Source organism: Ambystoma mexicanum, chromosome 4p, assembly GCF_040938575.1.
Source record: "Ambystoma mexicanum isolate Mex_15411 chromosome 4p, UKY_AmexF1_1, whole genome shotgun sequence".
Lineage (NCBI taxonomy): Eukaryota > Metazoa > Chordata > Amphibia > Caudata > Ambystomatidae > Ambystoma > Ambystoma mexicanum.
The window spans coordinates 55127604-55143924 of record NC_090927.1 but is presented as its reverse complement, the minus strand read 5'-3'; the positions used below and the strand labels follow the sequence as shown (position 1 = coordinate 55143924).

The window sequence follows — 16321 nt, the reverse complement described above, 5'->3', positions numbered from 1 at the left end:
AATCCGTAGGGTTGGCAAGTATGTAACTATCTACTTTAAGTTGTTGACAATTATTTGTTGCAAATCGTGATGTCCTGAAAACCTTATGGTTAAAGATTGAATATGAGGACAATATAAAAAAATCTCCTACATAGCTAGTGAAAGTCAGCACCCATGTCTGCGGCCAACGCGTAAACATCACTTCCTTCTTAAAAAATCACCTTACCGTGGAATAAGTACAACATGCAACCGTAAATAAACCCCCCTGCCCTCCACACCCACCGTTACATGCTACCGTGGAATGTGCTATGCATTTATTCAACCAACTATTAAACCAAATAACTTCCAGCGACACATTCTTTCCCCACAACAGACCCCATAGTGTTCGTTTATACATATTATAGAAAGCATTGCCACCGAATTATGTGTGGGTCACACGGTGTTGCTAGGTCTGAAAAAGATCCGGGACTACGCTAATGTCGGGACTGGCGGGATTCGGGGCTAGCTGTAGCCCCTGAGCTTCTATCCGGGGCTAAAACCAAAAGACCAGGCGCTATAGCCCCCTTACGCCTCTCCCAGCAACGTCACCAAAACAGAATTTTGAAAGGCATGGAGCATTTCAGTATGCATATCCGTTAATGCAAACTGTGTTTCAGGCACACACACTTTATTTTAAAAATCAGTAACCCAGTTTTAAATTTCCTGTGTTTAACATTGTTTTTAAAGTAGATTTTGCAAGTGCATTTCTACTTCCTGATGTAACGATGGATCATACTTTAATGGGCCTCCTCATGCTAGCGGGATTATTTGCAGATCACTGGTCTGTAGAAAAGTTCAGCTGTTTTTGCACTAAGGCCCATTATGCTTTCCTACCCATAAAAAGTGCATTGAAAAACTGCCACAGTTCTTTGACAGTGACATTTTTTGTGATTATAAAGTGGATTTCATTTCACGTTTTCTGCATAAATAACCCAAGATACCTGTTAAACAGACAAACAATTTTCTTTATGAATCAGGTCCTGTGTTTGTAACAAATTGTTGCAGCAACTGGGAATGACAGTGTGACAGGCCCGGTAGGTTATTAATGCGAATGACAGACTGCAAATCAGAAATCATCGCACTGCCTCCATATGAGCAGCAACTTGTGCCGAGTTGAATCACCGGGAAAGCTAAAGATATCCATGGAAAAGGAACCATCGAACGGGCACAAAGATGTATCCCAAAGTACCTAGAAGTAATTAAGAAACAGCGCAATGCGTGAAAACTGTCTCACAGTATTGCTTGCACGCCCCCACCAGAACCTCCCACCACCATGGCAAGAGCTCCACACCACCCTAGTTGACAATGTTATATTTTACCATGTTAACAGGGTGTGCTACGCCTATATTATGTGGGATGAGAATAGCGTAAACAGAATATTTTTTCTCTTACCTGACTGAGAGTGAGTCCGGTCGTCCAGACAGACACTAGTGACTCAACTTAGCTGAGGCACTGGCACTGCCCGAAGGATCACGGCACTTGACGCTGCAGGCAAACACTATCAACGGTGCGTCCGGGTCACGTGACTGCCCATCTCAGATTTTGATTGATGACAGAGGCGTGCCCCTCGCCAAGCGCACGCCTGTGTCATCAATCAAAATCTGAGATGGGCAGTCACGCCCCCAGTGCTATGGGGCCTCAGGCACAGGCCTGAAAATCCATAGTGCAGCCACGAAAGTCGGTAGGCAGTAGGACTGCTTAAAAAGCGGTATCCTACCGCCTAAATCGGTAGGGTTGGCAAGTATGCACTTTTCCAACAATTTTACTCTCAATTGAAAGTGTAACAAAAGCCAATAGCTCTCAAATAAATTAAGAGTTAGGCGGTGGTGGTGAAGAAGGCAGTTCCCAGCAACATAAAGTAAGATTATGTTACAAAAAATGCCTTGAAACTACTTCAAAGCGTTCTAGGGGAAGATCAGAGAAGTAGAAAGGCTATAAGCGGTCATTGTTGTGGGGCTGGCGGTGGACACACAGCCGGCCTCGCCATTGCTGGGGGGCCCAGCACTTTAGGAGATTGCCGGGATCACCGAGACTTACTGGTGTTGAAAGGCAGCCCCTGATGGCCCATGGGGACATAGGCCTGGGGTGCCGCGGGCACTGTGCATGCCGGGCGCATCTGGGCTATAGAGTGGCCTGGCTGGACCCTGGGGGGCCCAGATCAGAAGAACCTGCACACTGTGATCACACGGTGTGGGCCTGCAGGCCAGGGCTGCAGGACCGGGATCACACAGTGTGGACCCGCAGGCGTGAAATGGGAGGCAGAGACAGCAGTTCCATTGTTGGGGTCTGCAGCCGTTCTGCGGCATGTGCTTGCAGGGGCTCCTTTTATTCGCATCTTAAAAGGGCACTACACATAGGAGGGGCACACAATACTCCTCCTTTTTCATAATGAACAAAAACAAATAGCACTGGATTCCCCCCACCCCGTTACAAAGCGACAAGACTAAGACCACTTGGGAACTGTAGGGCACAGCAATGGAACATACAGAGGGACTTGTTGTAGACATGTGACACACATCGAACACTTAATACATGTTCAGCGGGTGACAGCCGGTGTTGGTGAACTGCTGGTGGTCTGTTGGCAGTTATAGCACATTTTAAGAGACCCCTTAGTAATCTCGGGTGAGTGGAGCTCCAACCACTGAATGACTCCATTGTCGGCTACTGGCGCTACCTAGAGCAGGCCGACAATCTGCAGGAGCACAACTTCACATCAATATCCTTACTGAGACCACCTTAAGCATGGAAATAGCAAGCAGGCTCACAGCATCAACGGACATATTTACTGAGTCCCCGTTAAGCATTTGCGGGGCTGCATTAAACCAGTTCAAACTTGCTTTAGTATCAGTTCTGGACAGACAAGCGCACAGTTCAGCGGCTGACAAAGCCGCATTGGGTACTTACCCCCTCTTCCTGGCTGCACGAGCATCCTGTTAGCGAAAAGCTGTGCCAAGGTCAGTGCTGCCTTCAGAGAGACCACAGCACATAGTAAGCCCGAGTCACATCCTTGCCGCTGGTGTGGGACAGCTTGGAAACACTTGTGTTCGAGGGCGATACAAATAAAATATCATATCATATCATTGATGGCATGGTGTCTGGACCACATTACCACCCAACCCCCCCCCCGACAGAAGGATCACCTTACATGTAGCAACACCTGCCACTCTTCTCCCCCGCCCAGGCTGGTGGTCTTGCGGTCATCTTCCTGACCTGGCCGCACAAGCACTCTCATGGGGGGAGAGTCACAGCCAGGTAAGTGACTTGAGGGGCGGAAGGGGCTGCCCACTTGTCAGCCGGGCAGTTGCACTTGGTGCTCTTCCAAAAGAAGCAGGAGGCCACCCTCAGTCACTCCCTCCCCCAGGCAGGAGGTGTTCACTTACTCTCCCCCAGGCAGGCGTCCCATTCCTCTTGGTGGTGGGTGTGGGGCAGAGAGATACTGGTGGCAGGCAGGGAAGCACTGGTGGCAGGGTATGTGAGCCACACATTTCCCTCCCCTAAGCAGGGGATATTGGCATGGCACTTCCAGCAGTAGAGGGCGCACAAGCACTCCTATTGAGCTGCAACCCCCCCCCAGGCCTGTGTCAGTGCAGTACTGCCACTTCTCTTCCAGTACTCAAACAGCAGAGGTCCTTCATTTGAGTGCCACAGATCAGTGTACTGGCATATCATGCTGTGCAGGTGTGAGACACTAGGCTGTGTGTGGTATCTCGACACTGGGTTAGCAATGAGTGCTCTTAAAACAGCATCTTTCCTTTTGAAACTCAGATGACAGGAGTACGTTATACTTCACAACTGGGTGGCCTGGGTTGACTCTCTGGCCTTATATCAGCCGGTGCAGTCGCAGCCGTGCCTCCTCTGTGAAAGCTCCGGCACGGAGCATTCATAGCTCCACTGTCAGCTTGCCCGGGATTTACAGAGGGTCACTCACAATTTTCTCTTCCTATTGTGCCAGCATGGGGAGCCTCATTTTTATCATGCGCTCTGACGTCGGGAGCACGTTAGATATGCACCACCTGCGGGCCTGGGTTGGATCAGACACCCAGCGGGTTCTCCATTCTTTTGCTCCGACATGGAGCGCCTCATTTTCTTTTGCCGCCAGAGGCCTGGGGACTCTCCTGGAGCAGCGGGGAACATCAGGGGGCTACCGGCACGGCAGAGCTGGCATGCCTTGCCGGCAGTGTGGCCGCCTGCTCATCTCTTACTTGCTCAGTGCGGAGCACTTTCTTTTCCGAAGCCCGCCTGACCTGGGATCATATGATGCTTTGAGCTGGGCAGCAATGTGCAGGCTAGGTGCGCCCCACTGGAGAAACGCCTCTCCTCACAGCAGCGGGGCAGGATTACTCCTTCCTTGCCCCGCAGAGGGAATGCCATTGGGTTCTTTCTCTTCCTTCCTCCTCCTCTCGCCCACGGATCGAGCGAGTACCTTATCTCCTTTCTGGCGGCGGATGCTACTCCACTCCCTACACATGCTGGAGAAGATCATCACTGGTGCGCAGGGGCCGCGCTGGTCTCTCCTTGGTGGGGCGGGCTGCTTATTTTCTTTTGGAGCTCCGATCAGAGCGCTAGGCACTTTCTCCCTCGGATGGGAATAAACCACATGAAGTGGCGGCGGATGCCGCAGGGGTTGCAGGCTTGAAAACACCCTCTTTGGTTTCCTCAACTATGCTTACATCCTCTCAACAAGATCATTAACTTGGCAACCATGACTCTCTTTGAATTCCCTCACTTCACACTGACTTCCTTGTACCGTCACCAGGCTGGATGGCTGACGCATAACTGGGCCAGATTTACATGTCGTCTCATGGTTCACAAATCTATCCCTGGTAAGGCACCACTGCATCCATCCTCCTCTATCCAACTCTGCAGGCCTTCTCGTAATCTCTGCTTTGCCTCCTCGACTCCCCTTGTGTCTCCCTGCCCTCCCTGCGCTTCCTCTCATGTCTGCTCTTTCTCTCCTCTTGCTCCACTTGCATGGAATTCTCTTCCCCTGGACATCCTAGAAACAATCCACACTGATTTGTTCAAAACCAAACTGGAAGCCTACCTCCTCTTCTCAGAGTTACCCTCTTAACCTACCTCTAATCTGCCTTCAAGCCAACATGGTTCCCTCGCCTCTAACATGCCTCTGTCCCTCGCTTTCTCTGCCTCCACTCCAGCACTTTGTCCATCATGATCACATCCCTAACACAGCTGGCCGTACCGCCTACCTGCACTTAAAAATGTCTAATGTTGTGTCACGCTCGGCCGCCGATGGCGGCTGTGGAGACGCTGGCGATGGGGCGGCCATTGATTTGGCCGTCACGCTGCCGACGTCCGCTTGCAGCGGTCTAGTTTCTTTCGCCCCGCCTCTGTGGAGCCTATTTAGCGTCATCCAACCCGGAAGCCCGCGCGTTGCAACCCTCGCGTCAGGCTCCGGGTTGGTACACTGTAGTGTTTCCTTTCCGTGGCTTCTGCCGCCACATTTCCCCCTTGTACATCGCTTCGCTTCCCTGGTACTTTCCTTCCGCTCCTGTTTTTTTTGTCCTCCTAGTCCTTCTCTTTGTTTTGTTTTCCTCTTCCTCGCTTATAACTACTGGTGTCTTCTCCCATTGTGCCTGCTGGCTTCCGTTTGTGCTTGATCGCTCCGACCTTCCGATGCAGGCTCTCCTGCCTTGTTCTGTTTAGCGGACCTTCCAAGCTTCGCTACCGGCTTACCTCTGTCCTGCCCGGCAGTCCTGCCACATCCTCCTACAGAGACCTGCAAAAGAGGGGTTTTTTGTGCCTTCCGGGCTTTTTCCCCTACACCGGTTTACCCCGGTTCGGGGGCCCCCTTTGCCCCGAGTTCGAGGGGCAGGGTGGCTTCCTCTCGGGGTAGATCTTGTCATCAGACCAGAGAGCAAGCTGTCTGGAAAAGGAGATTCGGAGCAGAATCGGAAGGGACATCTCAAAGTGAGCAGGAAGGAGGTAAAGAAATACGGGGGACAGGAGTGAAGTCAGAAGAAGGTAAGAGATCACCTGACATGTTGATTGCCCTTAATCTATAAATGCCCATCCGTGTATTGTCCCCAGTGACTGCTCCATTTAGTCCCCTCCACAACCTAGTCAGAATGTCACTCAAACTCACCCCTATTGTAAGAAGCTCACGGCTTCCCGTCAAATCTGATATCTTATTTATTGTACATTCTTTTGTGATTAAAAGAGCACTGCTCTTCCCTGTATAGAAATAAATAAATGAGAAACAGAGGACGGACAATAGGAGCGCGAATTAGCAGTGATATTTAGGTGGTTAGAGAAGGCCCTTCAATATCTAGTACAGGTGGACTCTGTGGAGCTAAAGCTCTTCATTAGCGGATGTCAGTTGCCTTCAGTGAGGGGAGCAGGCAAGCGGCAGTGCACACTGTCTTCATGCTGGAGAAACTCAGGGCTGGAGATGTTGAGCGGTTCGACCTTGGATCATGCCACAAATGTAGGGGTGCAATGATAACTGATGGCCTCCCATGCACGTCCCGAAGCTGCCTATTGACATGGTGTTCATGAGGCAAACTCCTTACAACTGGGGGCACATGATCTGTCAGCCTCTAAACCACAATTCTATGGCACGTGACTCACATCTGAATGGCAGAACACAACCAGTCTTTGCTTGCTTACTCTGTCGTTCAAGCTCACCGGGGCGAACACAGCAACTTCTCTGGGTTCTTATTGGGCTTGAGCTGCCAAGTGCATGCGTCACATTACACACAGTTATATGTTGTATATGTTGCTTATGTGGACCCACTATGAACACTAACACATGTACTCGACCTAGATGTCCTTGCTCTCACAAGACATGGTTTACGGCCAGTTCTGTCACGAGATTTGACAGTCACCTCCCTGTGGGATATAAGATCGTCTCTGAACCCAGAACTAACCGTCCTGGAAGTGGAGTAGCCCTGATCTTTCTGGAGTGGGTCCCAGCCTCTGTCATCCCAACGCAGGCCTACTCCTCCTTTTGAAGGCCTGGTCTGCAGGCTCTCTATCTCTCCTGGACACACTCTAACTATTGTATGCCATCGGCGCTTCCACCACTCCACCACAGGGCACAGTTTCTGGGGGCACTTAGCTTTTCGCATTGTAAAATAAGCTGTACAGCCGAGAATATGAATCTGGCAGTATTGCTTTATTGCCTTTTAACACTTTTTTGGTGTTTAAGTGGGAGTCTTTTGCTGGGGCACAAACAAGAAGAATGGTTCTTCTAGCTGTTCAGTGTGTAATGTCTGTTCGGATAGGGCAGTGCACTAATGAACTTTCGTGCATTTTTCCCTTGTATAGTGTACATGTATATATATATATATATATATGTTTATTGCTGATGAAGATGTTTATCAAGTCATCTTCATACGTCGAAACCGGTCGAAAAATTGGGGATGTGATTGCAGACTACATCTATTTGATCCACTCCATTAGTAGACCACATATGTCTGAATTTTAGTTGTCCTGTACATTGAATGTACTATATGAAATTGGACTGTTGGATGTGACCATTAGTAGGTCGTACCACATATTTAATGTATTTGGGTAGAATTTTTTAAGTGATTTGTTTGATGAATGCAGCTGAATGTGCGAATGATTTATTGTCAGTTGTATTCATTTGTATGTTCTTAATGGTGTGTTCTCCTGCAATGTAAATTAGAGTTTTATGTGCTTATTAAGTCATGATTAACTCATTTGAATAAATGACGCATGAAGTTTAATAAACATTTTTTTGATACTTTATTAAAAAACTTAGTTCCTCTGGACAATTTTTTCGGTAGAAATCTCTCTCTAACTGTGGCCACCATCTACAGGCCACCTGGCCAGGTCGCCCTCTTGCTCTCTGAATGGACCAACCTCTCCTCTTCTCTCCTTGCCTCTACTTCTCAACATCCACCTGGATGCTTCTAATCCCTCCTTTGGACTATTCCGCAACCTCTGCGACTCTCTCTCTCTTTCCATTCTGCCCTCCGGCCCAACACACTCTGCCGGAGATACTTTGGATGTTCTCATCACCTCAGACATCCGCCCCCCTCTCTAACCACTCTTCTCTCTTGGACTGACCACTTTCTACTCTCCTCTCATCTGAAACTCTCTATCCCTCAGGCAAAGCCCCCACCCTCCAGCACTGCCACCTACCTTCCCTGTCATTCGGCCAATGAAGTGTGTGTCAGTGGATGCCTTTGGCTCCTTTTTCTCTGCTCCTCCTACTCCTGCAGCTGACCCACGCCCCGACACAACCCTTTCTAATCTGCATCTTTCTATTTCCAACACCCTGGACTTCCTTGCCCCTGGCATGAGAATCCATCTGAAGCCTACCTCCAAGTGCAACTCTTGGTATGATTCTGACCTCACCTTCCTGAAACGCAAGTGCAGGGTGGCTAAGAGGAAGTGGATGGCTTCAGGCGCTTCCTCTGACAAACTGGCCTGCAGCCCCCTCTGCTCCAAAGACAATAGAGACTGACTGTCCTGTTCAAGAAGAGAACACATATTCAAGCTCACGTCTCTGCAGCCTCTAACAACACATCCAAACTCTTGACAATCTGAAAGGAACTGGCCAATCCTGTTGCAGTCTCTACCTCTCCTGTTCTGTCCCAGGCCCTCGGAATGACTCTGGCTTCCCACTTCTCTGCTAAAACTCAGGACATCCTGTCCTCTATCTCCTCGTCCTCTCCCGTCCCCCCTTTGGCCATCTCTCCCTCTCCTTCTTCTTTTTCCTCTTTCTCTCTGACAACACCTGACGTGTCGTCCAAACAGATGCTCCCTTGCTCCTCCAGAACAATCAAGAACCATATTGACAACCTCGCTACCGATTTCTGTAATCTCTCTTTCACCAATGGAACTTCCCCTCTCCCCTTAAGCACTCCCTTGTGCACCCCCTCCTCAAGAAGTCGTCTGCCGATCCTACATGCCCGGCAAACTATCGCCCAATCTCCGGCAAACTATCGCCCAATCTCCATCAACCCTCTCCTGGGCAAACTCTTGGAAAAGCTGGCCATCTCCCAGCATACTCTCTACACTGAATCTGTTGGTTGTTTCCATGACCATCAGTCTGGCTTCAGAGCTGAGCTGCTGGAGGCACAGGAAATTGCTCTCCTGAACACCCATAGAGATCTGCTCTCTATCCTTGATTCCAGCATTCCTTCTATCCTCATTGTCCTTGATCTTTCCTCTGCTTTAGACACGGTCAACCACGCGATCCTGATATATCGACTCCGTGAGAACCTGCGCATCATGGATCAGGCCCTGGAGTGGCTGACCTCCTTCCTCTAGGATCGCCCCTCTCAGGTCCAACTTGGTCCCTTTCTCTCTGCCACCTCTCTCTACCTGTGGTGTTCCCCAGGGCTCTGTCCTCTCACCCTGGTTTTTCAACCTTTTCTTGGCCCACCTGATCCCTACCTTCTCCTCTAACCTTCAGTGTTATGCGGATGACACTCTTATTTTTCTTCAGGCTCCCCTCAGCCTTCTCTCCTCTCTCGCTCATTCCTGACTGTCCATCCGTGATTAATGCCAGTAAGACAGAGATCCTTCTCATTGGGACCCCACCCCTGCTTTTCCTCTGTCACTCTGGCTGCTCGCCTTGAGCCCTTTTCCTTCGCCTTCCTGCAAGGCAAAAAACCTTGGTGTCCTCTTTGACTCCACTCTCTTTCTCTCCTCACATCTCAGATGTTGCTAAGAAGTCCCACTACCAGCTGCACCTCCTCAAAGGGACTCTTCCCTTGCTCACTTTCCCCCAGAATATCACTGTCTCCAGAGCTCTGGCTCTCCCTAGGCTTGACTACTGCAACAGCCTCTTTCTCAATCTGCCTTCAGCTACTCTCTGCCCTCTGCAACTAATCCAGAACAAGACTGTGAGACTTATCCTTGGCCTCAAACCCAGGAACCATATCTCTGCAGCTGTGAAATCTCTCCACTGGCTCCCTGTGATTGCAAGGATGAAGTTCAAGACCCTTTACATTGTCTATAAAGATTTCTGGGGCGGCGGCCGGGGACCGCATTCCATCCAACGCTCTCTTCCAAAATACCTTCCTTCTCGCGCCCTTCGCTCAGCTACCTCCAACTCCCTAAGGGTTAGACACTTCTCCAGGCAGATAGTGGGGGGTAGATCTCTGTCCACTGTAGATACCTCCCTTTGGAATGGCCTCCCTGCCCCTCTCAAACTTGAGCCGGACCACCTGAAGTTCCTTCCGGAAGAAGCTCAACCCTTTCCTCTTCTCCTCTGCTTTCTCTCTCCCTTCCCTGCTGACCTACCTGTCAGCTGTACTGACTGGTTGCTTGGCTACCCACAGAGTCTCATTGGGTGCCAGTCTCTTTCTTGATCAGTCACCCTTTCACTGCCTCCGGGCCTCCCACACACCTAGGGGCTGTAACCCTACACTCCCTTGGTCTCCTTGCACTACCCAGAGCCGGGCTGCCCTGGCTGCACTTACTCAGATCATTGCAGCCCTGTTTTCCCCTCCCCTCTCCCTTGCACCGCCCCCTCCTATTCCCTTTGCACTTCTCGTTCTCACACTTGCATGATCTGAATGACACAAGGCCTAGTAAGATAGTTTGTCTTGTCCTCCCTCTGTCTTCCCTCCCTTCTCTTGTCGCGCCGAGAAACAGTTGTGTACAGGTGCGTTCTAAAATACTTCTATCATATCATACTAATAACATTAGTAAAACCAGATAGATTTATAATTGCATGTGCACTAATATCAGTGTCAGTGTTTTTCTGGAAAATGTGCCATTACTTTCCAGTCCACGTTGTAAATGTATTCTGGCGTAATGTAGAGCTGTTGGCCTGGAGTTTGTTTTCTCCTGTGATGATCAGATAATATGGGTCTTGAGTTTGGCAGTGCCCTATTGTAGCACTAATTGAATTACTGGCAGTTTTCTTACACTCGTGTACTTTTGGCCCTAATGTGCTAAATGCTGGAGGCAAATCCTCCCAATTTAATTCCCGAAAATGGAGGGATTATCACAGGGGGAATCGGTACCCCCATGAATTCCTCTGAATCTTTCTGGACCACAGGATGGGGACTAGCACTGAAGATGGAGGGATTATCACAGGGGGAATCGGTACCCCCATGAATTCCTCTGATTCTTTCTGGGCCACATGAATGGGGACTAACACTGAAGATGGAGGGATTATCACAGGGGGAATCGGTACCCCCATGAATTCCTCTGATTCTTTCTGGGCCACATGAATGGGGACTAACACTGAAGATGGAGGGATTATCACAGGGGGAATCGATACCCCCATGAATTCCTCTGAATCTTTCTGGACCACATGATGGGGACTAGCACTGAAGATGGAGGGATTATCACAGGGGGAATCGATACCCCCATGAATTCCTCTGAATCTTTCTGGACCACATGATGGGGACTAGCACTGAAGATGGAGGGATTATCACAGGGGGAATCGGTACCCCCATGAATTCCTCTGAATCTTTCTGGACCACATGATGGGGACTAGCACTGAAGATGGAGGGATTATCACAGGGGGAATCGGTACCCCCATGAATTCCTCTGAATCTTTCTGGACCACATGATGGGGACTAGCACTGAAGATGGAGGGATTATCACAGGGGGAATCGATACCCCCATGAATTCCTCTGAATCTTTCTGGACCACATGATGGGGACTAGCACTGAAGATGGAGGGATTATCACAGGGGGAATCGGTACCCCCATGAATTCCTCTGAATCTTTCTGGACCACATGATGGGGACTAGCACTGAAGATGGAGGGATTATCACAGGGGGAATCGATACCCCCATGAATTCCTCTGAATCTTTCTGGACCACATGATGGGGACTAACACTGAAGATGGAGGGATTATCACAGGGGGGGATCAGTACCCCCATGAATTCCTCTGAATCTTTCTGGACCACATGAATGGACACTAACGGTTCATAGTGACTGAATGACAAAAGTTCTGACACAAAAGTGTGGCAAAAAAAGTTTAGAATGTAATTTTTTATTTTTTTAAACACTTATTTTACTATACAAACTTAAATTAAACCCTTTAATATAAAAATATTAAAAAAAATACATTGGAAACTTTTTTTTTCGAAAATTTTGTTTCAGAACTTTTGTCATTCGAAACTATTGTTTCGAAACTTTGACTGGACACCGAGACTAACACTACTATAGCGCCAATCATATTCTGGTGGTAGGTTCGCCGGCCAAAGTGACAATATCTGTAATCGACGTTGGAGTTCTTACTGGTTTATACCTAATATGCCATATATATTCTGGTTCTCATTTCAGCTCCTCTACACCCTGACACGTGGCAAAAAGAGGCAAGATGTCAAGCATGGGCGAGCGTATCCTACTTCACTATCTGAATGAACTGGAAGAGAGTGAAATGGCCGAATATATGAACTTTCTGCAAATCTACCCACTGAGACGGGGCTGCACCAAGATCCCGGCCGAGAAGCTTCAGGGGGCAGAAAAAGACGACATTGCCTACCTTATGATCTCCTACTACAAAGAGGACTATGCCCTGGAAATCGGGAGGAGCATCCTGCACCAGATCCACAGGCGGGATCTCTTGGATACTTATGAGGAATCATCCCTGTATTGTGAGTAGCGTCTTGTTGTGAGATCCTTTTGTTGAACAGGTTTAAAGTGTTATGTTTTTTTATGCCAATCAACCATCAATTCTAATGTCTCCTAAACGGCAGAACAGGCTAGAACAGCAGTAATGCAAGACCTTGTTGGGAAACGCTTTATTTGGGGGACGTTAGTTTCATAAGTTGGGATCTTTTAAAGCCTTGGTATTACATTGTTTAGGTGCAATGTGACTACTTTGTTCAGAAAAAACAAACTGCACAAACTTTGCACACGGTCAACTCTGTACCATGCATGCTTTCCCATGATGGCTGCTTATCGGGGGATTCCAGCCTAGGATCCAGGCGTTGAGGAAACGTTGGGGAGCACCTACTGGCTCTGGATCCCTGTGTCCCTCCACTGGTATTTGGACGGCTGGTTTAGTCTGTTTGCTCTGTATGATGTGCTGCTGTAAAATCAATGGCTCCAAATATGTATTTAATGTCTCTTTCAGGCTTCAGGGAGTATCGAAGGCAAAGACAAAACAGAAATGAAGGTAAGCTGTTGCGATACATATTAGGAACTGTAACGTCTCCTGCATGAGACCCTGTGCATGCTTTACCCCCTTAGATGGCACACCGGCATTTACTTGAGCCAGAATTCTAGGTCACGCTACACATATATGGTTTAACTCCAATGCCCTGCGGGTTTCCTGCATGCAGTGGTTTGTGCAGTTTAAGGGCTATTTACCCTTCCCATGTTCAGCAATTCCTAAAGAAAAGCAGATCTTTCCTCTCTCCAGGTATATTTGGTGGAAAGGAGGCTGGAGGGCCATCTTTGATCCAATGGCACTAATCTGTTGAACGTTTAGGTGTTATCAATAGGAAAATCAAAAAGATGGCAGAAATAGGATTGGTTGTCCACAACTAATAAAACTGGAAAATCCACGCATCATCCCTCCAACTCTGGTTTACGTTTCATGCAAACTAAAGTGCGTTGTACGGACGCGCCAAGCGCTTTCGTACGCATTATATTTGCACCCCTAAATAACTTAAAGGATAGTTCCGGGACTTTTTTTTTATTGTCCCTACGGTTCGGCCATGTGTTTTTAAGCATAAATCGGTAGATCGTAGAAAACTTTCCTATGGACCTTACCCGACTTTTCGTCCATTAACGCACTCGAAATCAGCCGCCATTTTCTGATAATCCTATCATTTCCCCCCATCGCCCTGGCTCACCTGCGTTTGCGGCACTAAATCAAATCCCCCGACCCTGAAACAGACTTTATCAAAACATTCATATTCCCCGCCTCTCTCTGTGACGTTTCTGTGCTGCGTAGGCAAACGCGCCCAGGCGTCTTCTACGCGACTCCACACAGAACCCGGAAACCAACACAGATTAGCTCACAACACAGCGCGCCACAATTCGGAATATGAAAGTTTACTTTTAAATCAAACCGCAAGATTGTAAATTTGGTAAAGTACATTTATTTGACATCAAATGTTTAGAGAATATTCAGCGATTTGCATTTTTATTTGCTCACGTTCCAAAAAGTTCGTTTTGAGGCACGCGATGTTCCTTTGCTGTACACAGGGTCTTAGATCATCTCACAATACAGCGCCACAATTCGGAATATGAAACTGTGGTTTAAAAGCAAACGGCAAGATTGTCCATTTGGCAAAGTACATTTATTGGACATCAAATGTTTAGAGAATATTCTGCGATTTGCATTTTTCTTTGCTCTCGATCCAAAATAGTTTGTCTTGAGGCAAGCGATGTTCGTGTGCAATACACAGGGTGTTGGTTTACGATAAAATAAGCTCTTCGGTCGCACTGATAATCGCATGGCTGTTCCAACAACGAGGCACTAGGCCACCACAACGGTCTGTATGTTGCATCTAGCCGTTAGTACCGCGTAAGGGCATACTTGTACTTGGCGATCGTCCCATAAAATGGTCAGGGTGCTAACGTTGTTCACGCGGAGAAGCAACTGGCGGTTGTAGAAGCCATCCGCCGGTGTCTGGTACTCGTGACACAGACAAAAATGAAGGATGTACCTGTTTTAAAAACATAAAAAATGAAATTAGTCTCACCATCAGATCTTTATTAAAATTATTCATTTTATATATTAGGTCGGGAAATTATTTCATAGCTAGGACAGTGCAACTGGGTATTATACGTCAAGGGGGGGCTGTAGGATACTGAGACAGTCCCCCAGTGCAGGGGTTGACAGGGAGGCAGTGCAGGTGGAGAGTGGAAGGGCCTAGGACCGAGGTCGCAGACAGTGGATCAGTTGTAGCAGGGGAGAGGGAGAGAGAAAGCAGAAGCAAAGAGGAAGGTTTTGAGGTGCTTCCGTAAAAGGAGATGGTTCTCCTCAAGATAGTGCGCTGTACAAAACAATATGCCACATAGAACGAACAAGTACAACTTAACCCGTCTTTAAAGCTACTGTATAGTAATTAAATTGCGGTATAAACTCATCTAAAGAGTTACTTACATTATATTTGCATTTTCCATTGTGTCTGTGCGTAGGGCAGCCCCGAAATACCACTCCTTCTATGCCGACGTTATTTCTTCTAATGAACGAACATTAAATGGCTATCGTTTCTGAAATTTTATTCATTATCGTTTCTTACGTTATTGCACCACACCCCCAAAAAGAAGTCTTTCGGGATGGTCCCGGCCTGTCAAGGTCAAATAACAATAGAACCTTATACTGAGTCGTGGGCCATTCCGGCACCCGAGCAAAAAATCAAAGCAGCTGACCTTCACTTTGAACGAGCACACATTCCTAGTTAGCTACATTCAGTGTAAGGCCATCTCACAGGACTTGAAATTTACACTCCATCTTTGCATTTTGTCTGCGTGCTTTGCAGCCCCAGAGAACCATAAATACGGAGACATTCTATATTTTTTGAAAAATGATTTATATTACTGTTTGGTTTAATTTAATGCGCAAATGAACAAGGTTGGATAGACACATTGCATGTACACTGAGCAATCACTTTTATTTACACAATACATAGCTACACATATTCAATGGGCCTGCGACATGAGGAGACTCGAGAGCAAAGTCACAGGTGACACCCGGGTGGTTCGCACTACTGCACGGTGAAGGGAGGGATCAAGGGTGGAGAGACACATTGCATGTACACTGAGCAATCACTTTTATTTACACATTACATAGCTACACATATTCAATGGGCCTGCGACATGAGGAGACTCGAGAGAACAGACAATCAAATTACAATCATTTAAACCGTGATGTGTATTTCTCAATGAGCTCTTCTTTAGGTGGACATGGAACAGAGGCAATGTTGGGTGGCAATGCAGTTGTCCCCTGCACAGGTTCGTTCACAACTCCATGTATGTGCCTATCTAGGACATCAACAATAAGTCTCTTAATAAAGTCATATTGCATATCCTCAAACACTGGTTTGATAACCCATTGTTTACTTCTTTTTGTGAAGGCCTTATTGTAGCGAAGCGTCCCTAAAGTTCCGGTCGTCCTACTTTGTTGACGGCCAACATTATGGTTATGTGCCAAGACCGCTAGAAGAGTCCGATTTATCATGCCCTCCATGCCAAAATGCAATCGTTTTGGCCTGTACTTTAGGCACATATTGTGGAACACCTCCAAATCTCCTGTGTGGCAGAATTCCGTGAGTCCCCTCGAATCTCTTGTTATAGTTTTATCAAATACAATCTTTTCAATGGCTTTGTGAGTGGGTGATGAAGGAATCAACCACTTCTTCTTCCGTGCCTCCTCTGTGGACAAA

General features: G+C 47.8%; 1 protein-coding gene across 3 annotated transcripts in view; it reads left to right on the top strand.

Annotated features, from left to right (window-relative positions):
- LOC138452988 (NACHT, LRR and PYD domains-containing protein 3-like) overlaps positions 1 to 16321 on the top strand; it is a 415916-nt gene that overhangs the window by 199496 nt on the left and 200099 nt on the right. For all 3 annotated transcript variants that reach the window (XM_069605372.1, XM_069605373.1, XM_069605371.1), the window contains exons 2-3: positions 12261 to 12574; positions 13057 to 13098. In XM_069605372.1, coding sequence (XP_069461473.1) covers positions 12298 to 12574; positions 13057 to 13098 — 319 coding nt within the window. In that variant the 5' untranslated portion in view covers positions 12261 to 12297. The remainder of the gene's footprint in view (positions 1 to 12260; positions 12575 to 13056; positions 13099 to 16321) is intronic.